This window comes from Saimiri boliviensis, chromosome 1 (assembly GCF_048565385.1).
Source record: "Saimiri boliviensis isolate mSaiBol1 chromosome 1, mSaiBol1.pri, whole genome shotgun sequence".
Taxonomy (NCBI): Eukaryota; Metazoa; Chordata; class Mammalia; order Primates; family Cebidae; genus Saimiri; species Saimiri boliviensis.
In genome coordinates, this window is record NC_133449.1 from 282,055,893 (window position 1) to 282,083,634 (window position 27,742).

General features: G+C 34.7%; 1 protein-coding gene across 11 annotated transcripts in view; it reads left to right on the plus strand.

Annotated features, from left to right (window-relative positions):
• The window catches only part of CDH18 (cadherin 18), a 1,096,529-nt gene that overhangs the window by 981,528 nt on the left and 87,259 nt on the right, over nt 1–27,742 (plus strand). For all 11 annotated transcript variants that reach the window (XM_074386991.1, XM_074386980.1, XM_074386983.1 and 8 more), the window contains one exon: nt 21,930–22,183. In XM_074386991.1, the coding sequence (XP_074243092.1) occupies nt 21,930–22,183 (254 nt within the window). The remainder of the gene's footprint in view (nt 1–21,929; nt 22,184–27,742) is intronic.

Sequence of the window (27,742 nt, forward strand, 5' to 3'; positions counted from 1 at the left end):
AGAATTCAGATAAACTGGATTAATTCTTTCTATCAAGATTAATCCTTAAAACTAGGGAACACTTCCTTTAGAAAACAAGCAGAAAAACAAAGGAAATATAGTCTTGGAGGAAATCTTTAAATAATAGGAGAGAATGTTGCCATTAAATATTCCCAAGGGATGCTGTTCAGGAGGTAGCTAGTCATCAAAAAAGTGAACTGTTCTAGAGATTTAAAACAATTTTGGATTATTAACTTTAACTGGATTTGGCTAAAGGAAGTACAGGATTGACTGAGAAGTTTTCATAAGCAGGTTTCAGTTTACCATTGTCACCAATATCATCAAAATAATAGCAGCAGCAACAGAAGTGGTAAGGAAGGACAAGTTCGGCTTGTGCCAGTTTTCAAGAAGAATGCTTTCAGCTTTTGCCCATCCAGTAAGATATTGACTCTGGGTTTTTCATATTTGACTTTTCTTATTTTGAGGTATATTCCTTCCATACCTAGTTTATTGAGAGTTTTTAACATGAAGTAATTTTGAAATGTATCAAAAGCCTTTTCTGCATCTATTGAGATAATCATGTGGTTTTTTGTCTTTGGTTCTGTTTATGTGATGAATCACATTTATTGATTTGCATATGTTGAACAAAACTTGTATCCAAGGGATAAAGCCTACTTGATCAGGGTGGATAAGCTTTTGATGTGCTGCTGGATTTGGTTTGCCAGTATTTTGTTGAGGATTTTCACATGGATATTTATCAAGGATATTGGCCTGAAGTGTTTTGTTGTTATTGTTGTTGTTGTTATTCTTGTTGTGTCTCTGCCAGATTTTGGTATCAGAATGATGCTTGTCTTATAGAGTGAGTTAGGGAGGAGTCCCTTTCTTTATTTTATTTTATTTTTTTTAATCCTTTCAGTAGGAATGTTACCAGCTGTCCTTTTAGCTCTGGGAGAATTCAGTTGTGAATCTTTCTGATCCAGAGCTTTTATGATTGATAGGCTATTTATTACTGCCTCAATTTTAGAACTCATTATCGGTATATCCAGGGATGCAATTTCTTTCTGATTCAGTCTTGGGAGGGTGTATATATCTATGAATTCATCCACTTCCTTTAGATCTTCTAGTTTATGTGCATAGAGGTGTTTATAATATTCTCTGATGTTTGTATTTCTGTGGCGTCAGGGGCAATATCCCCATCATTTCTGAGTGTGCTTACTTGAATCTTCTCTCTTTTCTTCCTTATTAGTCAAGCTAACAATCTATCTATTTTATTAATTTTTTTTCAAAAAAAAAAACAGCTCTTGGATTTGTTGATTTTTGAGGGGTTTTTCTGGTGCCTCTATCTCCTTCAGTTCAGCTCTGAGCTTGGTTATTTCTTATCTTCTGCCTGCGTTGCAGTTTGTTTGCTCTTGGTTCTCTAATTATTTTAGTTATGATGTTGGGTTGTTAACTTGAGATCTTTCTAGGTTTTTGATATGGGCATTTGATGCTATAAATTTCCCTCTTTCGTAAAAGGCGAAAGATTTATATGATCTGAAGAGAAACCAGAGTATGCGCGGTGGCTCAAGCCTGTAATCCCAGCACTTTGGGAGGCCAAGGCGGGTGGATCACGAGGTCAAGAGATCGAGACCATCTCGGTCAACATAGTGAAACCCCGTCTCTACTAAAAATACAAAAAGTTATCTGGGCATGGTGGCACGTGCCTGTAATCTCAGCTACTCAGGAGGCTGAGGCAGGAGAATTGCCTGAACCCGGGAGGCGGAGGTTGCGGTGAGCCGAGATCGCGCCATTGCACTCCAGCCTGGGTAACAAGAGTGAAACTCTGTCTGGAAAAAAAAAAAAAAAATTCCCTCTTAACACTGCTTTATATGCATCCCAGAGATTCTGGTACATTGCATCCTTGTTCTCATTAATCTAAAATAACTCTTTGACTTACCGCTTAATTTAATTATTACTCAAAAACCATTCAGGAACAGGTTGTGCAAATTCCATGCCGTTGTGTGATTTTGAGTGAATTTCCCAATCTTGAGTTCACATTTGATTGCATTGTGGTCTGTGAGACTGTTATAATTTCAGTTCCTTTGCATTTTCTTAGGAGTGCTTTACTTCTGATTATTTGATCAATTTTAGAGTAAGTGCCATGTGGCAATGAGAAGAATGTTATTCTGTTGTTTTGGGTTGGAGAGTTCTGTAGATATCTATCAGGTCTTCTACAGCCAGAGCTGAGTTCAGGTCCTAAATGTCTGTATTAATTTTCTGTCTTGATGATCTGTCTCGTATCGTCAGTGAGATTTTAAAATCTCCCACTATTATTGTTTGGGAGTCAAAGTGTCTCTGATGGTCTCTAAAAACTTGCTCTATGAATCTGGGTGCTCCTGTATTGGGTCCATATATATTCAGGGCAGCTAATTCTTGTTGAACCCTTTATCATTATGTAATGCTCTTTTTCGTCTTTTTCAATCTTTGTTGGTTTAAAGTCTGTTTTGTCAGAAACTATGTTTGTTACCTCTCCATTTTTCTGTTTTCAATTTGCTTGGTAAATTTTGCTTCATCCCTTATGGGCCTATGAGTGTCTTTGCACATGAGGTGGGTCTTTTGAAAACAGCATACCAATGGGTCTTCAGTCTTTATCCAGCTTGCCACTCTGTGTTTTTTTATTGGGAAATTTAGCCTATTTACATTTAAAGTTAGTATTGTTATGAGTGGATTTGATCCAGTCATCACGATGCTAACCAGTTATTTTGCACAATTGTTTATATGGTTGTTTCATACTGTCACTGGTCTGTGTACTTCAGTGTGTTTTTTTAAGCTGATAACAATTTTTTCCTTTCAATATATAGTACTTCCTTCAGGAGTTCTTGTAAGCCAAGTCTTGTGTAATGAATTCCCTCAGCATTTATTTGTCTGAGAAGATCTTATTTCTCCTTCACTTATGAAGCTTTTGGCCAGGGCAGTCAGGCAAGAGAAAAAAATAAAGGATATTCAAATAGGAAGAGAGGAAATCAAATTTTCTTTGTTTGTAGTTGATATAACCCTGTATCTGGAAAACTTCCTCATCTCAGCCTAAAAGCTTCTTAAGCTGATAAGCAACTTCAGCAAAGCCTCAGGATACAACATCAATATGAGAATATCACTAGCATTCCTATGCACCAACAACAGTCAAGACTAAAACAAATCACAAATAAACTCTCATTCACAGTTACCACAAAAAGAATAAAATACCTAGCAATACAGCTAACAAGAGAAGTGAAGGACCTATTCAAGGAGAACTAAAAACCACTGCTCAAAGAAATCAGTGATGTTACAAATAAATGAAAAAACATTCCATATTCACGGATAGGTAGAATCAATATTGTGAAAATGGCCATACTGCCCAAAGCAATCTATAGATTCACTCCTATTTCCATGAAACTACTATTAGCATTCTTCACACAATTAGAAAAAAAATAAAATAAAATTTATATAGAAGCAAAAAGGAGTCTGAATAGCCAAGGCAATCCTAAGCAAAAAGAACAAAGCTGGAGGCATTATGCTATCTGACTTCCAACTATACTACAGTGGTACTATAACCAAAACAACATGGTACTGGTACAAAAAAAAAGAAAGAAAGAAAAAACACAGACCAATGGAAAACAACATACCCCAGACATAAGACCGCATGCCTACCACCATCTAATTTTTAACAAACCTGATAAAAACAAGCAATGGAGATAAATGCCCTATTTAATAAATGGCACTGCGAGAACTGGCTAGCCATATGCAGAAAACTGAAACTGACTCCCTTCCTTATACTATATACAAAAATCAACTCAAGATGGATTGAAGTCTTAAATGTAAAACCCAAAACTCTAAAAACTCTAGAAGAAAACTTAGGCAATACCTTTCAGAACATAGACACAGGCAAAGATATCACAACAAAGAAGCCTAAAGCAATTGCAACAAAAGCAAAAATTGACAAACAGGATCTACTAGGTTGGTGCAGAATTAATTGTGAGTTTTGACATTGCTTTTAGTGGCAAAATCACAATTACTTTTGCACCAACCTAATAATTATACTAAATACCTTCTGCATAGCAAAGGAAACTATCAACAGGTTAAACAGACAACCTACAGAATGGGACAAAATTTTTGTAATCTATGCATCTGACAAAGCTCTAATATCTAGCATCTATAAGGATCTTAAATGTATTTTCAAGAAAAAAAAAAACAAACAACCTCATTAAAAAGTGTGCAAAGAACATGAACAGACAGACACTTCTCAAAAGAAGACAGTTATGCAGCCAACAAACATATGAAAAAAGCTCAACATCACTGATCATTAAAGAAATGCAAATCTAAACCATAATGCGATACCATCTCACATCAGTCAGAATGGCTATTATTAAAAAGAAAATCAGCCGCAAACTGAAAACTTTCCCAGCTGGAAGAATTTCTGACTGTGCTGAATCCACAGGGGGCATTTCACCCATATTTTGGTCTTCTGCCTCTTTCTCAATGTAGAATCATGTTGTTAAAAAAAAAAAAAAAAAATCAGGAAACGACAGTTGCTAATGATGTTGTGGAGAAAAAGGAATGCTTTTACCCTGTTGGTTGGACTGTAAATTAGTTCAACCATTCTGGAAGACGATGTGGCAATTCCTCAAAGAACTAGAAGCAGAAATACCATTTGATCCAACAATCTCATTACTGGGTTTATACCCAAAGGAATATAATTCATTCTATTAAAAAGACACATGCATGTCTATTGCAGCACTATTCACAATAGTAAAGACATGGAATCAACCTAAATGTCCATCAATAATAGACCAGATAAAGATAATGTGGTGCATATACACCATGCAATACTATGCCACAATAAAAAGGAAGGAGATCGTGTCATTTATAGGGACATAGATAGAACTGAAGGCCATTATTTAGGCAAACTAACGCAGGAACAGAAAACCAAATACAACGTGTTTTGACTTATAAGTGTGAGCTAAATGATGAGAATACAGAGACATATGAGGGGAATAACACACTGGGGCCTGTAGTAGTTGAGGGTGGGAGAAGGGAGAGGATCAGGAAGAATAGCTAACAGATGCCGGGCTTAATACCTGGGTGATGGGATGTTCTGTGTAGCAAACCACCATGGCACATGTTTACTTATGTAACAAACCTGCATATCCAGCACATGTGCCCCTGAACTTAAAATAAAAGTTGGAAATACAAAATAAAATGCCTTTAAGAATAAAAAAATTAGTTGCAGCAAATAATATTTGTTAGAGTATTGCCTCTTTATCAAGACAGATTTTAAGCATATTTGCAATGTCTTTATTGAGTTAATATACCCATGATTGTCCTTTTAATTCTTACTGTGACATTTTGAGAGAGTGTTATTATCCCTACTTTGTACCTCAAGAAACTGAATCACAAAGAAATAAAAGTAATGCCCAAGTAGAAAGTCGACAGAAAACTGAACTCGTGTGTCTCTCTTCAGAGTCTGAACACTTGTTCATGTTATCTATTCAGATGAAAGATATATGATTATTCTTTGCTACAATGGAAAGAGGAACTAATTATAATGTGGTGGAGAGAGAATAGGAAGCAAAAATATGGGAGGTAAAAATAGAAACACACTGTCTTCTTAGGAAAGGTTAGTACCTATGTGGTGGAGCAAAATTATAAAGCAAATAAACAAGAACATAATAAAATAAATGTTTTAAGGTGGGAGATGAGAGTGTTTCTATACACAGGGATAAAAAGCTCAATAGAGACAAGACATCAAGAATACTGAAGAGAGGATAATTTTAAAAGATGCATTGTGGATAGAGATGGGCCTCAACAGAATCTGAATGACAGGTGCAAGGAAACAACCTAGAGATAGTATGCTTCCTCTGAGATGACCATAGGAAAGGAGGTAGAAGCAGATGACTGTGGGTAAGTTTGCAATGTGTAGTAAGGATGTATGTGGGTGCATTGGTGGTGTTCTGTGTATTCATTCCTATCGTCTTTATAAAATAGAAAACAGTTCCATATTTGCGAAAAGTGAAAGTAGTTTGATTTTGAAAGTAGTTGATACACTTCAGATTGTGGTTTGATTACATGCATAATCTGAAGTATGCGTATCACTTGCAGAATTAAGAACAATAGGCATATCTTACCACCTTATGTGGCTGCATTTAATTAGAGGTCTGAAACACAAAGGTAAAATTACATATGTTTATGTGTGTGCATGTATTTAATTAATTTAATATTAATAGTTCATTCTATTTGGTGCATATACACACAATGCATACTTTTGAGATCAGACATTTTTTCAATTCTGTAAATGGTAAGTGATGATGTACTAAAAATATTCCTGACATTTAATGAGTTCAAATTGTATTTCACTTTTTTCCTTGATTTTTTTTTTGGGGGGTGGGGGGAGGCGGAATCTCACTCTGTCACCCAGGCTGGAGTGCAGTAGTGCAATCTCAGCTCACTACCGTCATCCCCACAAGTGCTCAAGTGATTCTCCCACTTCAGTATCCCTAATAGCTGGGACCACATGTGAGCACCAACATGCCTGGCTATTTTTCTCTTTTTAAAACTTTTAGTAGAGATGGGGTCTCGCCATGTTACCCATGCTGGTCTCTGACTCCTGAGCCCTAAGGATCCACCAGCCTCAGCCTCCCAAAGTGCTGGGATTACAAGTGTGAGCCACTGCACCCAGCCTCCTCTGAACATATTTTTTAACGTAGTCTAGATTTCCTCTGAGGTACGTACATGTTTCATTCATGTAATTTTTTGGTCCTTCTGATTAGGATTATCAACCTCAGAGTTATTTCATTGCTGTATGTTTTAAAGTATAAATAATTGCAATTTGAATAACCTATATACCTCAGTGGATTTTAGCCTTCAAGAGATACTCATTCAGATGGCAGAAAAAGGATAAAACAGTTCTTAAAAACCTATTTCTTATTTAATCTCTAAGGCAGTTCACTGTAGCCAGCTAGGCAGAACAGCTAATCTCACAGATAAAAATCAGCACTGCTCTATAAATCTGCCAGCAGGACCGTCTGCACATTCCTGTCTATATCATTCCTTCATCAGAAAATTGCCAAGATGAATTCACTGATTCATGGTGTGGTACATTGTAAATACACTTTGATAACTTTCATTCGTTGTTTAATGAAGCCTGACTGGGTGGAAAGGGGAAAAAAGATAAGGATGAATGCAAGTGGATGTACTCTTTTGTCTGACATGACCCTCTGTAGCTAGGGATGTGCTTCTCCTTAGCAGTCTTTCTCAAAGTCTCTTCTTATATGGTTCCTATTTGCACACTTTACAGAAGTGGAGCCAAATACTATGTTTTCTTTAAGTTTCTAGTTTTATTTGGCTTCCTGATTTTCAGCAAATGCTCTTTGTATTGACAATTCCTCCTAGCTAATTCAATTGCATATACAATGCAAATAAATTTAAGCCAAAATATTTTAAGCTTGTCCTTCAAGTCAATAAAGGGTGCTAGAAGATATAACCTTCACTGTAACATGAAATATAAATCTTGCTTTTGTCATTGAGGACATCTATGACATTATCTCAACTCTTTGAAGCTTCAGTTTTCTTATTTAAGCACTTTACAAGGTGATTACAGCAAATATAAAATGAGGTAAAAATTGTGCCGTAAACTGTGTTTGGCTAATAATTACTGCTACTTCAATAATGACTACTATCTAATAATACCTCAATAGTTTATTTTTCCTTGTCTTCTTTTCTTCCTATTTTTGTACCAATTTTTAATTATACTTCCAGACTAATCCATATGATTATTTTGTTGCCATCTTTATTTTGTGTTATTTTGTTTAACTGGAAGCAAGCTAAGAATGAAATACCTTGTGTACATTACAATACATACTGTCTTCTGTATGTACACAGACTGCGTAAAAAACGGTCTTTATGTTTCTTGGCAATCAACTTCCCCTTCCTGCTTCTTCAGGAGGAAAAATTGTTTTAAGTTTATATTAAATATTGTATTTGTAGTACAACCTTTCCAGGTATATTTTAGTCATAAATATATTTTGGATTGTCTTTTTGGCTTATCAAAATATATATTTCTGTAATTTCTCAATATAGAAAACCTAGCAGTTTTATTTTCCTCTTAAAGTTGTTGCTTCCGATAGGATAAGACTTTTCAAAAATTAATTATTGTGAATGTAACTGATAGTTTTCTTGAATGTGTATCCATGTGTACTACAAGTATATCCTGCCTATAAGAGATGTAAGACACTTTTGTAACCAAGTACTGTGTATTTTTAAGATTTCCATACCTATCCCACAGTAGGTAAAAGTTTATACCTTTTTATTTAACATATGATTTGAGATTGGTCTTAAGAGTAAACATGCAAAGTTACAAATTTCTTTTTTAAAGTTTAAGTAATGTATAAGATAAAAACATGAAATACTTTCAACTACAACTGTACTAGATTTCTTCTACATACTATATTTTTCGTCTTTTAGTGGATTGTGTTTATTGGGGATTACATTGTCGTTTCTTTCACTTGCATTTAGTAACAGAATAAAGATCGAATGTTGTTTACTAACAGATTTAACATTTTTAGGCTTTGAACAACAAAGAGTAATAAATAACTCATCCCAACCCATTGCAAATAATCACAGATAGGCAAACACATGACCACACTTTGTAAATAGTAAAGAGTAGATTTCTCATTCTACTTACAAGAAAATGAACTGCTTACAAAATAAAAACTGCTTACAAAATAAGAACTGCTTACAAAATAAGGACATTTCTTAGGGATTTCTTTATCAAAAAAACTCAAGTAAATTTCTGTTTTATATTCTCCTAGTTCTAAAGTCTGAAAATCTATTCCTTTCAGCTACAGCTGATAAAGGACTCCAAGTTTCAATTCAATAAAATGTATTACTATAGTTCTGATGACTTTGACACAGAAATGCTATTGAGTACATTTTTTTTCATGGTGTTCATCTATAGGCATGATGATGAGTCTGGAGTAATAAATCATTTTAAACTTCATTGAAAGTTTATTGATTGTTTTGGTACATATATTTCTAAAATACAATGTAGTGTAGTATTTGGAAACTAATGATTTGATGAAACACCCTAATGAATTAAGCTATATACATTCATGCGCTATTGGTAAGTTTGTATATGTGTGTCAGTATTTAATATGTGTGTGTATATATTTGTATATGTGTGTCTATATTTAAGTAATATACAAACATATGTTTCTATATGTGTGTCTATATTTAATATGTGTCTGTATTTACCAATAACCCATACATGGGCTATTGGTAGGTTGTATATGTGTGTCTGTATATATACATGGGTTATTGGTAAGTTGTATATGTGTGTCTCATTTTACATATGTCATATATATATACATACACACAGGCACATAAATATACATACACATATATGAGCTTATGTATAATTATATATAAATAATATATAATCATAACTTCTATATAATATAACTATATAATATAACTTCTATATAATATGTATACTTAAGTTATTTGAAATGAAAGACCTTTGCATTTATTTGTCTGGTGTTCAAACAACAGAAAGCAAACATGTAATACTTATTTGTATAAATGAATTACACACAATGAATAAGAATTAGTTTCTTCTGTATGGAGAAATGTATAAGGAGAAAGCTTATGCATGTACTCTGATCTCCACAGACTGTCCATCATCCAGGACAGACCTCTGGCAAGGACCACAAACCATATCATAATACAAAAGGCTAGCTGGAGAAACACTGCTTGCATTCATACAGATTTTTTTCTTAGTTGACAAAATTCCATAATATAAATTAAATACTTTTTCAGAAAACAAAGAATTAATAATAATGTCAGTCACTATTACAGGTCTAAGCCATTTTATTTAATGATTAAGATGACAATTTTATGTGTGAAAATGTTGATGTTGACCCTATCATTATCTACCTACTCTTGAAACTAAAAATCTGGATGCTAGTGCAACCTAGAAATCAGATAAAGAAGAGGTCATAAAGAGTCTCTTCTATTATTACTTTGGAGAATAGAATTGTACAATCTCGCTGAACTCTAAGAAGAATTGATTCATACAGCAACTTGGCTAAACAGTATTTTCAATATCCTTGTATTTATAATGGTAATGTAGTTCCAAAAAAGACTATAATAGGGTGATTTAAGGAATAATAGAAGTGATTAATGAGAAACAGTTAAAAAGTCCTGAATATGTAAATCTGGCTGGAAAACGATTGATGGGGAAAAATGATAACTATCTACAGTATTATGAGATGGATTAATATTAAAGGAGAATGTACTACTTTACAAGTTAGAAAGAGCAATGATATGTAAAAGTAATTACTGGGAGTTATAGGATTAAATTAAGGAACTAAAAATGGAAATCAAAGTCAGCTCATTGACAGTGAGCTGTTAAATTAGGATATTGAGCAGTAACTAAAGAAAAGTAAGAGCAGAATAATTGCCTAGGGAGGTAAAAATTATGCCAGAATAAACATTTCTAGCAGGGGCTAAGAAGATAAAGGATTTTGCCTCAATAGCATTTTAGTTTCTTATCTTATGTATCTGTGAATTAAAGAAATTAAAAAGCTACTCAGCGTTCTAGTATTTAGATTTAGGGAGCTTATCAATTCATTTTAAGCTTAATAGTAAATACTCGAAAAGATGATGATGAAGGTATTGTTTAATGAAGAGGACTATTCCACTAAAAATTTTATCTTTTTCATCAAAATGAAACATTATGTTACACTACTTATTTGCTATTTAGATTTGCAGCAGGATAACATAGTGCTTAAGGACACAACTTGTACACTTTGTCTGCCTGAGTTCAAATCTCAAGTATGTAACTTACACACTGTTGTCCATAGGAGTGTCTTCACTTTCCTATGCCCCAGTTTCCTCATTTGTAGATGAGAGCAATTATACCTTACAGAGGTGTTCTGAAGATTAAATAAGTTAATATATGTTAAATGTTTAGGGCATAGTTGGTTGTTAAGTATTGATTTTTTTAAAAAAATACATATATATTATTGAATTTTAGGTTCTGGGGTACATGTGAAGAACATGCAGGATTGTTGCATAGGTACACACGTGGTAATGTGGTTTGCTGCCTCCATCCCCATCACCTATATCTGTCATTACTCCCCATGTGAGACCTCCCCGACTCCCCATCCCCCCCACTGTCCCTCCCCTAGTCCACCCCCGTAGACATCACTGTGTGACGCTCCCCTCCCTGTGTCCATGTGTTCTCATTGTTGACGACTCGCCTGTGAGGGAGAAAATGTGGTGCTTGATTCTCTGTTCCTGTGTCAGTTTGCTGAGAATGATGGTTTCCAACTTCATTCATGTCCCCACAAAGGACACAAACATCATTTTTTTATGATTGCATAGTATTTCATGGTGTATATTTGCCATATTTTCCCTGTCCAGTCTATCATCAATGGGCATTTGGGTTGGTTCCAAGTCTTTGCTATTGTAAACTGTGCTACAATGAACATAGGTGTGCATGTGTCCTTATAACAGAATGATTTATAATCTTTTGGATATATACCCAGTAATGGGATTGCTGGGTCAAATGGGATTTCTATTTCTAGGTCCTTGTGGAACCGTCACACTGTCTTCTACAATGGTTGAACTAATTTACACTCCCTCCAACAGTATAAAAGTGTTCCTATTTCTCCACATCCTCTCCAGCATCTGCTGTTTCCAGATTTTTTAATGGTCGCCATTCTAACTGGCATGAGATGGTATCTCAATGTAGTTTTGATTTGTGTTTCCCTAATGACCAGTGATGTTGAGCATTTTTTTCATATATTTGTTGGCCTCATATATGTCTTCTTTTAAAAAGCGTCTCTTCATATCCTTTGCCCACTTTTGAATGGGTTTGTTTGTTTTTTTCTTATAAATCTGTTTTAGTTTTTTGTAGATTTTGGATATGTGTCCTTTGTCAGATGGGTGGATTGCAAATTTTTTTTTTTTCCCATTCTGTTGGTTGCCAGTTCACTCTAATGATTGTTTCTTTTGCTGTACAGAAGCTCTGGAGTTTAATTAGATCCCATTTGTTTGTTTTTGTTTTTGTTGCCAATGCTTTTGGTGTTTTAGTCATGAAATCCTTGCCTACGCCTATGTCCTGAATGGTTTTGCCTAGGTTTTCTTCTAGGCTTTTTATGGTGTTAGGTCTGATGTTTAAGTCTTCAATCCATCTGGAGTTAATTTTAGTGTAAGTTGTCAGGAAGGGGTCCAGTATTTGCTTTCTGCACATAGCTAGCCAATTTTCTCAACACCATTTATTAAGCAGGGAATGCTTTCCCCATTGCTTGTTTTTGTCAGTTTTGTCAAAGATCAGATGATTGTAGATATCTTGTGTTGCTTCCGAGGCCTCTGTTCTGTTCCATTGGTCTATATCTCTGTTTTTGTACTAGTACCATGCTGTTTTGATTACTGTAGCATTGTAGTATAGTTGGAAATCAGGTAGAGTGATGCCTCCAGCTTTGTTCTCTTTGCTTAGATTTGACTTGCCTATGTGGGCTCTCTTTTGATTCCATATGAAATTTAAGGTGGTTTATTCTACTTCTGTGTAGAAGGTCATTGGTAGCTTGCTGGGAATAGTGTTGAATCTGTAAATTACTTTGGACAGTATGGCTATTTTTATGATACTGATTCTTCCTAACCATGAACATTGAATGTTTCTCCATCTGTTTGTACACTATCTTATTTAGTTGATCAGTGGTTTGTAGTTCTCTATGAAGAGGTCATTTACATCCTTTGTTAGTTGTAGTCTTAGGTATTGTATGCTCTTTGTAGCAATTGTGAATGGCAGTTCATTCTTGATTTGGCTCTCTTTAAGTCTGTTATTGGTGTATAGGAATGCTTGTGATTTTTGCACATTGATTTTGTGTCCTGAGACTTTGCTGAAGTTGCTTATCAGTGTAAGGAGATTTTGGTCTGAGATGATAGCGTCTTCTAAATATACAATCATGTCATTTTCAAAAATAGTGTTAAATTTTTTATCCATCAAATCTAAACCATGTAATAGCACCTTTCTGAACTCTGAAAACAGCTGTATTAGATGGAGAAGGAGCTATTCATCAAATTCCATGTGCTAGGAATTATTTTAGATACATGAACTAAGAAATGAATTAAATGATATTCTTTTTCTTAGGGAAAACTAAGTAGATATGATATATTGTTATAATACATAATGTCAGCCCATACCAACTGTTAATGATATAGGTTTGCTTAAATTGTCATGACTTTAGAGATTAAAAAGAACCAACTTTTCAAAGATGGGAAGAGGTCAGTGAAATATTTGCATGGGAAATTATTTTTATACATGTGTGGACTTTGGATACTCTAGATAATGAATTCAGTCAAGGGTTTTATATCCAGCCACATTGTCCTTCAAGTATGGAGATTACTGGCACAAAGTTTTGAACATTACAATATGCTAATTGCATGTATTTTTATGGTACCTTGTACCCCATAAATATGTATAATTATTGTGTCAATTCAAAATAAAATGAAACTAAAAAATATTCTGACCAGATGGAATAACATACCTAAATATTAGCACTTTTAATTGAGATCAGTGTAAAATTATGTATTTAGAAAACAATAATTATATTTCTTGGGGAGGTGGAATAAATGATATTTTCTTAGGAAATAATGTATTGCACCAAGAAATACTTGTGGGTACTAATGGATGATGACAGGCAGGAACACTGACTGTGGTTAATATCAAGATCAGGGTAGTTGAATCAGAATATGCGCATATGCCTTGAAACTGTAGAAACAATACCTCTTTTCCTAAGAAAATAAGATTTTAGGTTAAAAAATTGCTATTAGTAATAACTAAGAATGAAAAAATGTAAGTCAGAGCTAGTAAGTCAAATATTAGATCTATTAGCATTAGCAAAAGTGTAAAAGTTAAAAAAAAAATAAAATTTACAAATATGTAAGAGAAATGGGAAGGGATGTAAATGGTGTATTTTATTTTAATTGCTGTTTACTGTATGGTGATAAAACAATATTACCTGAATTTATAAGAATGGAGATAGTCACTAGAAAAAAAATAAACAAAAATAAAACTTTACACAAGGAAACCAGATATATCCTCAGGACCTAGAAATAGAAATTCCATTTTACCCAGCAATCCCATTACTGGGTATATACCCAAAGGATTATAAATTGTTCTATTATAAAGACACATGCACACATATATTCAATAAGCTGCCATTTATAATAGCAAAGACCTGGAACCAACCCAAATGCCCATCAGTGATAGACTGGAAAAAGAAAATGTGGCACAGATACACCATGGAATACTATGCAGCCATAAAATATGACGAGTTCATGTCCTTTGTAGGGACATGGATGAATCTGGAAACCATCATTCTCAGCAAACTGACACTAGAACAGAAAATCAGACACCACATATTCTCACACATAGGTGGGTGTTGAACAATGAGAACACATGGACACAGGGAGGGAGCATCACACACTGGGGTTCGTTGTGAGAGGATAGAGGAGAGACAGTAGGGAGTGGGAAGGTTGGGGAGGGATAACATGGGGAGAAATGCCAGATATAGGTGATGGGGGGATGGAGGCAGCAAACCACATTGCCGTGTATGTACCTATGCAGCAATCCTGCATGATCTGCACATGGACCCCAGAACCTAAAGTACAATACAAATATTTAAAAAAGATTATAATAAAATATCCACATCCATAAAAAGAAAGTAAGAGGTATGATTTCAATGCCCACAATGATGGGATCCAAACTGAAATTATAAAAAGAAAGAACAGAAAAACACTTTACAATCCTAAAGTGAGTCATCACTGTGAGTATAAATATCTGTGTTGCAGGTTACCAACATTCACGAAGCAGAAATCACAATATATACAAAGAGCTATGTCTGTAAAAGAATGGTAGAAGGTTGTAGCTCACAAATTTCAGTCCATGACAGATAAAGTATTTTAAAATATGAATAATTGAATAATAAATAAGGAGGTATATTTAGTATATCAATCTCTGCATTCCGATGTTATGTTATTTAATTCAAGTGCCTATAGAATATTTGTAAAACTATGTATTAGTCTTGAAGACTATCTCATTAAAGGAATTCAAAGTTAAATTAGTATAGATAAAATGCTCTTTTCCAAATACAATCTGAAAATTTATTAACTACAGCAACCACAGCCTTCTACTTCAGGAATTCTCAAATCACAAAAAAGAATAATGCACAACAAATTGCAGAATTTCTAGAAAGAAAAACTATAATAAGAAAGAACATATGTGGGGCCAGGGCAGTGGCTCAGATCTCTAATCCTAGTACTCTGGGAGGCTGAGGTGGGCGGGTCACGAGGTCAAAAGATGGAGATCACCCTGGGCAACGTGTTGAAACCCTGTCTCTACTAAAAATACAAAAATTAGCTGGCCTTGGTGACTCTTGCCTGTAATCCCAGCTACTCATGAGGCTGATGCACGAGAATCGCTTGAACCCAGGAGGCAGATGTTGCAGTGAGCCAAGATTGTACCACTGCACTCCAGCCTGACAACAGAGTGAGACTTAGTCTGAAAACAAACAAACAAACAAACAAAAACCCACACACACATATATATGGAAATTATGGGATATAAATTAAGTACTTCTGAAAGTATACTTGTAATTCTAAACATATCAAAGACATAAACTAAAAGGAATAATACTAGATGAATGCAATATATAACTAATAATGGAGAATAAAAGAAGAAAATAAAGACTAGAAAGCAAAAATATATATTCAATTTTAAAAACCTGATTTTTTGGAAGGAAATTTTGAAAAATAAACCTAAACTTATATTATTAAGAAACATGACAAGCATAGTAAATAAGCGGCTTGGAAACATTATAATAATATTTTCTTAATTCTACAAACATAAATTTAGTATGAAGAATGTTGGGGAAAGGTTGCTAAAAGCAACACGCATAAACTGATTTCTGAATAAGAAAATGAGAAACTTGTAAATTTTCCCTAAATACATAGACCCAATAATTCACTAAGGAATTCTCTCAAACCTGAAAGAGAAGATAATTTCAATACTATTTAAAGCTTTCAACACACTAAAAAGAACATTTCTACTATGTTTCTATATAAAGCAGACAAATTTACATGTGTTTCCTAGGAATGCTCTTATAAATGACCGTAAACTGAGGAACTTGAGCAACCCATGTGCTATCTCACAGTCCTGGAGGCCAGATATCTGAAATCAGGCATTGATTGGGCTGCACTTCCTCTTTCCTTGGTAAACTCTAAGGAAGCATCCATTCCTGGCTTCTTCCAGCTTCTGAAGGCTCCAGTTGTTCCTCAGCTCATGGTCACATCGCTCCTCTCTCTCCCTCTGTGGTCATATGACCTCATTACAGTTTCTCTGCCAAATCTCCCTTGGCCACTCTTATAAGGACACTTGTTATTAAATTTAACACCTACATAAATAATCCAGGATTATCACCTCTTCTTGTATTTTACTGTATAATTAATTGCATGGCTTGCCGTATTCATATTTTTTGCAGGGTTGCCATTAGGGCACTATAGCTTAGCTCCACAAAAGCCATGTTCTTTCAATGTATGTGGTAGATTTACCCCATTCCAATATCCCTGAAATCTCAATCTGTTACAAAATCAGTTCTAAGTCCAAAATCTTATCTGCTTATCATCAGGTCAACATTTGTAAACTAATCTCAATATAAATCTCATTATCTTAATCAGATATAGGTAAACTCTAGATAGTTTCCATCCTAGGGCAAAAATCTTCATCTGCTGACCTGTGAAATTAGAAAACAATTTATCCTTATGTAAAAGACAATGGTAAGAGAGGCATAAGTTATAGACACTGACATTCCCACAGGGGGAAAATGGAAGAAATAAAAAAGTAACAAGTTCTAAACATGTTTAAAACCCAGCATGGAAAAATCTGTTAGGTTTCTTTTTTTCAAAAGTTTTATTTAATTTTTAATTGACAAATAATAATTGTATGTATTTATGATGTAAATGTGATTGGCACATATCTGTTACTTCAAATATTTATCATTTACTTTTGGTGAGAACATTTAAAATCCTCTCTATTAGATATTATTATTATTAACTACAATCACTCTTCTGCATATGGAACACCAGAACTGATTCCTCCTCCCTAACTGCAGCATTGTATGCATTAACCAATGCCTCCCCTTTTCCCACTCACCTGTCTATTCCCAGCGCCTGGAAACCACCATTCTATTTTCTACTTCAATTAGTTTGACTTTTAGATTCTGTATGTAACTTTGATCATATGGTATTTTTGTCTGGCTTATTTCACTTAACATATTCTCTATGTTCATACACATCGTTACAAATGACAGAATTTTGTTTTTGTTTTGTTTTCCATTACAGACTCAATAGTATTCCACTGTGTATCTACACCACAATTCTTAAACTCCTTTTATTTGTTGATGGATACTTTGGTATTTTCCGTATCTTGTCTACTGTGAGTAATGCAGCAATTAATATAAGGGTGCAGCTCTGTCTTTGGCATACTGATTTCAATTCCTTTCTCTACATACCCAGTAGAGGGATTGCTGGAACCTATGGTAATTCTACTTTCAGTTTTTTGAGGAACCTTCATACATTTTTTCCAAAATTGCTGTACTAACACACAACACCACAAATGCTATGTTTCCTTTCCTCGACATCCTTGTCAATACTTATTTCTTTCATGGTTTTGATAATAGCCACTGTGAAAGGCATGAGATGATATTTCACTGTGGTCTTAATTTGCACTTCTCTGACGTTTAGAGATGTTGAGATTTTTTTCATATATATGTGGCCCAGTTGTATGTCATCTTTTGAGAAATGTCTGTTAAGTGCTTTGCCCATTTTTAAAATACAATGATTTGTATTTTGTTATCGAGTAGTTTGAATTCCTTCGTTATTCTGAATATTGGCCCTTATCTGATGTACAGTTTTCAAACATTTTCTCCAAATCATGTATCACCTCTTCACTCTATGAAGAAGCTTTTTAGTTTGATGCAATCCCACTGGTCTGTTTTTGCTTACTTTGCCTATGTTTTTTGGGTCATAGGCAAGTCATATCAGCCTAGAACGGTGTCATGAAGGTTCCTCTCAGTGTCTTCTTCTAGTAGCTTTATCGTTTTAGGTCTTATGTGTAGTGTTTAATCCTTTTAATCTGTTTAGGTCTCACATTTAGTCTTTAATCCATTTTGCGTTAATTCTTATGGCTCAATACTTTGTTCTCTGCATCTGTAGCTTTGCTTGCCACTGCCTCTACACTGTGCATAAAGTACCTGAAATCTTCTGTGTTTCCTGTGAAAGAAATCTTTGTCACTATAACTGCAAAGTTAAGATTTCTGGACACTAAACCTGGAGTTCCATCCTGCAAGTGGTTGAATTAGAATATAAATTGAGCGTCCAACCATGTAGGGGTATCTTTCTTCTGGGGAAGGCTGGGGCAGCCACAAAAACTGGAAAAGGTGAGGAATAGATTCTCTAGACCTCCCAGAGTCAGTATGCTTCTGCCAAATTTCTGACTTACTGACTTCAGAACTCCAAGAAAATTTTTGTTGTTATATCCCAGACTGTTTGCGACAATTTGTTATGTCAACCCTATGAAACTAATATGGTAGAATTAACACAAAATAGTAAGCCAATGCAAATATGAAGCAACATTAAGCAGCTTCATTTATCAGTACCCACAGGACAATTATAAGCACCATTCCAGTAAAACAGAACACATTGCTAGTGGGATGATTCCAAGAATGTTCGGATAGTTCAGTGTTAGACAAATAATTATGCTGGACTGAACCATATGAAATTATCTTTTGTATATGGCATCATACATTTTTTATATCAACAGTTTCCTATGAGTAAAGCTAATTTTTAAAAAATACAAAAGGTAGGAGTTGCCAATACATAACCATATAATACTCGCTGGTAGTTTCTCTCTTCCCTATCAAGTGAGATTGATACCAACCACGATCATCACCATTGTGAATATTGGAATATGAATGCATCCTAATTAGCACTGTCAAATAAAATAAAGGACATCTACTTAAATTCTAATTTTAAATAAATAACCAATAAATTTTTCTACAACTATGTTATTTGTAATAATTGACATTAATATACTAAAATACCCTACAGTCTATTCTAAATTTAAACTTAATTGGGCATCCAGTAGTTTAAATGATTGAATTTGGTAACACTGAAGATAGCACTCATTAAAAATGAGCATCAGTTATATGGGATTTTTTTAAAACCGACACCTTTAATAGTAATTGCAACTATTTAAAAAGTGTGGAAGATGAGTACTTGAGTAGCTTTCCCAGAGTTACAGTAATAGAAAAATAATAATTATATTAACACTATATATATAACATTTTTGTTGGATAAAAGCAAGGAATAAAATAATGTATATATAACTCTAAAATATCCAGGCATAAATAAATGAGTATAATTTTTTCTCAGTTTCCCTGTACCAGTAATTCAGCCCCACCAGCTTTTCTTTGGAAATGAGGCTGTTAAAATATTTCCAATGCATTAATTCAACTGCTTTTAAATTCCTGTCCCAACCTAAAATAATCAACTCATTTCTTCATGGCTCCACATGGTTCCCATCCATCCATCTGTCAGTTCTGGCAAAAAAAAAAAAAAAAAAAAAAAAAAATCCCTCAAAATGTTTACTCCTACCCTGGAGTAGTAAAATACGTATTAGATGTTCATCAACATGAAGCCGTATGTCCACAGAAACAGCCTTCACCCTAGCAGTAGGTAGGTTAGTATTGAGGCAAATGATACCTAACTTGCCAGGGGACCTGCTAAGAAATGGAACAAGAGATGTGTGTCATCTTGAATGCACAGCTTGATAATAAAATCAGATAGGACTGGAGGTCGCCAAAATCCCTCCACAGATTTCATTGAAAAATCCAAAAGATGTGAAAACCCACAATAATAAATAAGTGGAGGTGATGGTTTTAAAATCCAGTGTTACTGTGAGAAAGAAATGTTAAGCATTCCTAGTAGAGTATACAACTCTGACTTTTAGTTCTAAGGTCTTAAATACCCATATTCAGTGAGAAGAAATTTAGACATCATCAAGCCTACCATATGCAGCAGGTTAACTCCAAAAATTATAGACATTGATCTAAAACTAACAGTAAACCTGCCAGATATTCATCTTTCCATGAACAGCATGCAGGATTCTGACTCTCCAGCTCCTATGAGCCAAGAGGGACCATTTTTTGTTCACGCAATAGCTGATAGACAGCAAGTATGTACCATTTCTAGGATTTATTTAAATTTTGATGGGGCTTATTGATAAATTAGTCAAAGATAAATTCTGACTTATTTTTATAAAGAAGGAAGGAGTCAAGGAAAGAAAAATTTAATGCGTGGATCCTCAGAGTATGCAACTCTTCAAACAAGATAGGTATTAGTTATTTTGTCAATTCATTTCTAGTGTGGATACCTTAGGGAAAATATAGCTTCCAATTGATAGGTTGTAATCTTAGAAGCAATTAACTCCTTGAAAAATATATAACCTGAAATTCATAATATTTATGTCATATATAAATGCGGGTGTATTGTATATATGGTCAAATTCTGAGAATTTGTGTTTTTAAGATATAAAGATACATACTTTTTTTTTGAAAACTGGTAAAATATTGTAGTGGCTTATCCTTCTCAACATCCCTGTGACCAGAGTTTTCTAGGTTCTTAATATATGATTTGGAAATTAAATGATATTTTGCCTCTTGTGTGATCTACAACCCCTGGAAAGTCCAGTTTTCCAAGGGAATTCAGAAACAATGGGGAACTTATTATAAGTATTATAGTACTGATCATTCTGTTTACAGGATCCTTATAAAGATCCTCTTTCTAGTTAGCTATTGCTTGGTTACTATGAACTAAAGGTATGTTTCTTCCTTCAAAATCTGTATGTTGATGTCTAATCCCCACTGTAATGTGATGGTATTTGGAGATGAGATCTTTCTGACATAATTAGGTAATTCGGGTGAGACCTTCATGAACGGGATGTGTCTTTGTAAGAACAGACAAAGGAGAGAGAGTTTCCTGTTATGTGAGGATACAGAGAGTAAGAGGCTGTCTGCAAACCCCAAAGAGGGCCCCTGCCAGACACCAGCTCTGAAGGCATGTTGACGCTGGACTTCCCAGCCTTCAGAAGTGTGAAAAATAAATATTGTTTAAGCCACCCAGTATATGATATTCTGTTACAGCAACCTGAATTGACTATGATGTTGACCCTTATTGTAGAGGAAAACACCTGAATTTCTTCACAAAGAATGATCATTTTCTGTTCCTGCCAAGAAAAGAAACTTTGAGATTGAAGCAGGCTTGTGCAAAATTAGTGGGATAAATAAAAAGGAGAATTTTCTAGTCTGCTGCTTCTCATAGAGCTTTAACAGGAAGACCAGGATCAGTGGATATTTCACCCAATTTAAAATGGAAGACTGGTCTCTGAATCCCCTTCACTCACCTCACCATGGGAACTTTTAACTTTTAAAACTACGTCTGTTCCTCTTGGGTGCACACAGCCTTGTACATCCATCATACTAAATACTTTCCAAATGTTTAGTTCTTATCTGAAAAAAGCACTTCATCTTGAAAACAGTACCTAGCAGTCCTCACACACTCCTTTATCTGAGTTTGTATCCTTTCTATTGATGTACCTAATACCGAATATGTATTATTGCACTAAATACAAAATGTGGAGGTTCCATTTAGGCTGTAGATGTTATCATTAAAATGATTTTCATAGTTTATTTTAAAGCAAAGCTAGAATGGCTTATCTCTATCTCAATTATTTCTTTCCAAAAAGGAAAACGTATAATGCATATTTGAAAAGTAACAGAAATCATAATACTGGAAATCTTATTTTTTCCCCACAGCCACTGAACTATGAGAAAAAGAAGTCATATACCCTCAACATAGAAGGAGCAAATACACATCTTGATTTTCGCTTTTCTCACTTGGGTCCTTTTAAAGATGCTACCATGCTGAAGATCATCGTCGGGGATGTAGACGAACCACCACTGTTTTCCATGCCTTCCTACATCATGGAAGTCTATGAAAATGCCAAGATCGGGACCGTCGTTGGTACAGTTTTGGCACAAGATCCTGACAGTGCTAACAGCTTAGTAAGGTAGGGTATGCTTCAGTCGCTTGGACATTTAAAGATTTTTATTTCCTCTCACATTAATTAAACATGAATAAAATTACACTTAAAATGTTTTATTTCCACGCTGTTTTCTGTGAATATAACTAAATTCTAATATTAATTGATTTTTAACTGAGTAGCTTAGCAGATGGATTTTTGTCACATTAAGAACATATTTACTACTTCTGTGAATATATTATTGACAACACATTAATTTTTCCATTTGACTTAATGGACGTGGGCATAATTGATTGAGAAAATTGTTATAGAGCCATTTAATCATAAACTAAAGAATCCACTGGTCCCTTAATGATAGAAAGTATAGCTATAACACAAAACGTGATGAGTTGGGGATAACAAGCATCTCTAACTGACTCTGGTTCCTTTGGTCAGACTAGCTGTGTGGCTTTCTCTTTATATGTAAAAGTGGAAAAATAATGTCTATGTCTCAAAGCTATTGGGAAGATGCATGAAGCAATATGCATAAAGCACCCAGCAAAGCGGCCTGCACCTAGTAGTCATGCAATAAATGCTAACTTGTCAAAGACAATATACAGTGCAAAATACTCTAAATACAAGTGTGGGGATGCTATTGTGTATACCTACTAGCTGAGTGATCTTTTACAGTCATTTATGGAATCTCAAATTCCAAATATGTGAACAAAAAGTAATAATGCTACATGCTACATAAATATGTTGATATGATTCCGTTAGATTAAAATGAAGGACTTAGCACATTGCCTAGCACATAATCTTGCTCACTAAATAATATTTTTTTTATTTTTAGTACATCGTGCTGGAGATATAATTAAAGTGTTTTTGCATTATCAAAATTATTTGTGTGACTCATTTACAACAAAATCAGAAAGGTGGTGTACATGTGTGAAACTCCTAAGATATCCTGGATTTAAAGGCGTGAAAATTCTGTCTCTAGAAAAGTTAAAATCCTTAGCAATCTTTCTGCTTTCTCCCATGAAGTCCTTGGTTTTCATTCACTTAACAAAAGCTAATATATGAAATAGTCTCGTCAGCATCTATGGAATGATTGTAAAAGTTCTGAATTTCCTTTTTCATAAGCATGATTGTTTCAAGTTAAAAACAATGCCCACAGCACCCATGCATGTAGCCAAACGATTTTCTGAGCACAAGTGTAATTAACAATCCTACTCCACCTGCAAGTGCAGAAACTGTATCCTAACACACTAACAGCAAAAGCTAGATAATGCTTGAAGAAGGAGGATCAGTAAACTATGCAAAATGATATGCGTAAACCAGGTTACAGAAATCAATCTCCAACTGAGGAATAGAGATCAAAGTTAACATGTTTAATTGCTCAAATGGAGGAAAGCCCATTTTGCTTCAATATTCCATAGAATGCTATGTTTTTAATTATACTTTTGACTCCAAACAGTAAGCATAATTTGTTTAGGTTTTTTAAAAATGTAGCACCATAAAAGATTGGTACAAATGAGGATTTCTTTACCAAAAGCAGTCAATATCTTTTGGGATTAGAGGTAGCTCGGGATATAAGTTTGCTGTGAACATATTAAATAAACATTGACAAGATTTTTTTTGAAAATTAAATTTGATTCTACTGATACTTAATGTAATTCTTAATTAAAATAGATAGGCAATGCAGCCATTTATGTTTAATTTATTTTTATTAATAAAAAAGCTGTATATTTTAGGAGATACAGGTGAAAATTTGACACATTCATATAATCAAATCAGGGTCGTTGTGAAACTCATCACCTTAAATATGTATCATTTATTTACACTAAGAACATCAAATCATTATCTTCTAATTGTTTTAAAAGGTACAGTTGAATGGGTACAAATATGTATATTTAGATGGAAGAAATTGAATCTAATGTTTAATAGATCAGTAGCGTAACTATAGCAATCACTTTTAGACTGTTTTAATCACTTGTAATGTACAATATTACAATAGTCCTCAGGATAAAGAATTACATATGTGTGCATGCACACACACACACACAGAGACACACACACAGCATCTTGACTCCCTTTGAAAAAATTATGCCTGTGGCCCCAGCCAAGTTGATGTGTACAATTAACCATTACACTGTATTTAGAGTAATAATGGTCTGAGGGAGGTGTGTATGGAGATTGTACTTCCGAACTTTCTGGAGGCAATGAGCTGAGGAAAATTACACTGAGGCTCATAATCCAATTAGAAATTAGAGAGGTGAAGAATGAAGGAAAGAATTGTAGTTTGTTTTACATGAGGAGCTTGGGTTACCTGTGGGAATAGGAAATCATGAGATTGGAGAGATAGGTTAGATACAGGTCATAAAGAGGCTTTCTGCAATGGTAAGGTCTTTGAAATTAATCCTGGTAGCAATGCCAGTAGGGAGAGAAATTAGAGGAATTTTGATAATTATAACCAAAATGATGACAGGAAAATTTGCATTTCAAAATAAACAATAACAACATTTAGAATAATGTGAACGGTCAACTATATGTGATGAAATGTAGGCCAATGGGGAGGAATTGAGGTCAAGGACAAATATGTTTTAGCATTATTCTTTTTTTTTTTTTTTGAGTCAGAGTTTGCTCTGTCACCAGGCTGAAGTGCAATGGTGCCGTCTCAGCTCACTGCAACCTCCGCCTCCTGAATTCAAACAATTTCCCCAGCCTCAGCCTCCTAAGTAGCTGGGACTTCAGATGTGCACTGCCACACCCAGCTAATTTTTTGTATTTTAGTAGAGATGGGGTTTCACCATGTTGGCCAGGATGGTCCTGATCTCCTGACCACGTGATCTGCCCGCCTCAGCCTCCCAAAGTACTGGGATTTGCATGTGTGAGCCACCGCACCCAGCCATTTTAACATTGTTCTATATGTTCCAACATATAAGAAAACACCCTTTTTCACATAGGACTGTGATTGCCACGTGGGAGCAAAATCCACTCCCCCACCAGGGACAGCTGGTAATGTCTGGAGGCATTTCTATTTATTACAGCTTGAGATAGTCTTAGTAACTTTAGACTGCTATAACAAATTACCTTTGACTGTGTGGTATAAACAGGAAACATTTATTTCTGACAGTTCTAGAGGCTGGGAAGTCCAAGATCAAAGTGCCAGCCTATCTGGTGTCTGGTGAGTGTCTGCTTCCTGATTTGCAGAGAGCCCTCTTCTTCCTACATTTCACATAGTGAAGAGCAGAACAGGAGAAAGAACGCAAACTCTTCCATTTGTTTTTACAAGAGCACACATCACATAATGAATACTCCACCAATTTTCTGCCTTAGTTAGTTTGGCTGCTAAGAATTACCATAGTCTTGGTGGCTTATAAACAACTGAAATTTATTACTCACAGTTCTCAAGTCTGAGAGTCTGAGATTAGGTTGCCAGAATTTTTGGGTTGTGGTAAGGACCCTCTCTGGATTGCAGACTGCCAACGTCTCATATCCTCACTTGTTGGAAGGAGATAACTAGCTCCAAGCTCTTCTTGTAAGGGCACTAATCTCATTCACGAGAGTTCCATTATCATGACCTCATCATCACCTCCAGAAGTTTGTACCTCCACATGCCATTACATTATGGATTAGGGTTTAATATATGAATTTGGGGGAGGGAGATAAAGGCATTCAGCTTATAGCAAATAGAGTGTTACTGGTGTCTAGGGGTGGAAGTCAGGGATGGTGTTAAACATTCTGTGACTCACAGGAGCAGCTCCTACAGAAATTATCTGGCCCCCAAGTCAATAGTGCTAAGGTTGAGAAAAGCTTACATTGAGTAAAACAAACTGAAAGATAAATTGGTAAAACTGGAATACTAATTATATTCATGGTTATGTGTCTATATGTACAAATCATATACATGAATAGTCATGTGAATGTTTCAATGTATACTTTCAATCAATTAAAATATGATGCCATTAATTGTCTCAGTAATTTCCCTATATCATTGGGAGCACTTAAGTGAACACTCACTATGAAACATGCACTCTCCTGGTTGTTGAGAGGCAAAGATGATTGGTACATTGTTTCCAAATGCTAAGAAGGAAAGCATAAATCTATTAGCATATGCATTATTCTTTCTGCTTTGTTTTGGTTAGACAGCTAAAATGAATGCTGCTAAAGCTGCCTTAAAATAATTAGACTCCATAGCTGCTGTTTGGGGACACAATTTACGTAATATTTATTCTTGATTTTAATAAAAATGTGTCATTCACATGGGGCCCTGGGTACAAATAGTGAATAAAAAACAGAAAACATTAACAAAAACAAAAGGAAGCTTTCTACTTCCACCTTCCTCAGGGACCAAGTGTTTGTACTAATTAAGGAAAAGTGCATTGAAAAGATGTACTTTGCAATGTGCCCTGAAATGCAATTAACTCCAAGTTTGTGAAGTTGAAAGTGTACTGAAAGGGATTTTGAGTTTTGCAAGCATTTGTGAAAAGCTTCCTGACTTCAGTCTTTTGTATTTTACTATAGTACATTTATACTTAAGTCGTTTGTATTTTACTATTATACTTTCATGAATTATTAGTAAGACTCTTCAGATTTCATAGAGGATATAATGTCTAGGTTTTTTGTTTAAACTCTAAACAAGATGTATAATTTGCAGCAATATAAAATATATGTAAAATGTAAAATGAATTATTGTTGAGTGTAATCACCATGTCAAGCTATCAAATACCAGCTGTTCTTCCTTTTCTCTAAATATATATATATATATATATATATATATATATATATATATATATATATATTTTTACCCAGTATTCATCCCCAATTACCCACCACATCACCACTACCTTTCCCAGCCTCTGATAACCATTATTCTACTCTCTATCTCCCTGGGTTCAATTGCTTTAATTTTTAATTCCCATAAATGCATAAGAACATGTGAAGTGTGTCTTTCTGTGCCTGGTTCATTTCACTTAACATAATGTCCTTCAGTCCTATCTATGTTGAAAATGACAGGACCTTATTCTATTTTATGGATGAATTACTGTATTGTGTATATGTACCACATTTTCTTTATCCATTCACCTATATTGATGGACACTTAGATTGCTTTCAAATCTTGGTTGTTGTGTGCTGCAGTGAATGTAGGAGTGCAGTTATATCTTCAGCATACCGATTTCCTTTTTGGTAGGGTTTGGCTCCACCCAAATCTCATCTTGAATTATAGCTCCCATGGTACCCACATATTGTGGGAGGGACCTAGTGAGAACTAACTGAATCATGGGAACAGTTTCCCCCACAGTGTTCTCTTGGTCGTGAATAAGTCTCACAAGATCTGATGATTTTATAAGGGGTTTCACCTTTCACTTGACTCTCATTCTGTCTTGTCTGCCACCATGTAAGATGTGCCTTTTGCCTTCCAACATGATGGAGAGGCCTTCCCAACTATGTGGAACTGTGAGTCTATTAAACCTCTTTTTCTTTATAAATTACCCAGTTTCAAATATGTCTTAGCAGCATAAAAATGGACTAATACACTTTCTTTTTTATATATACATAGCAGCAGCATTGCTGGATCATATGGTAGCTCTATGTTTAGATTTTAAG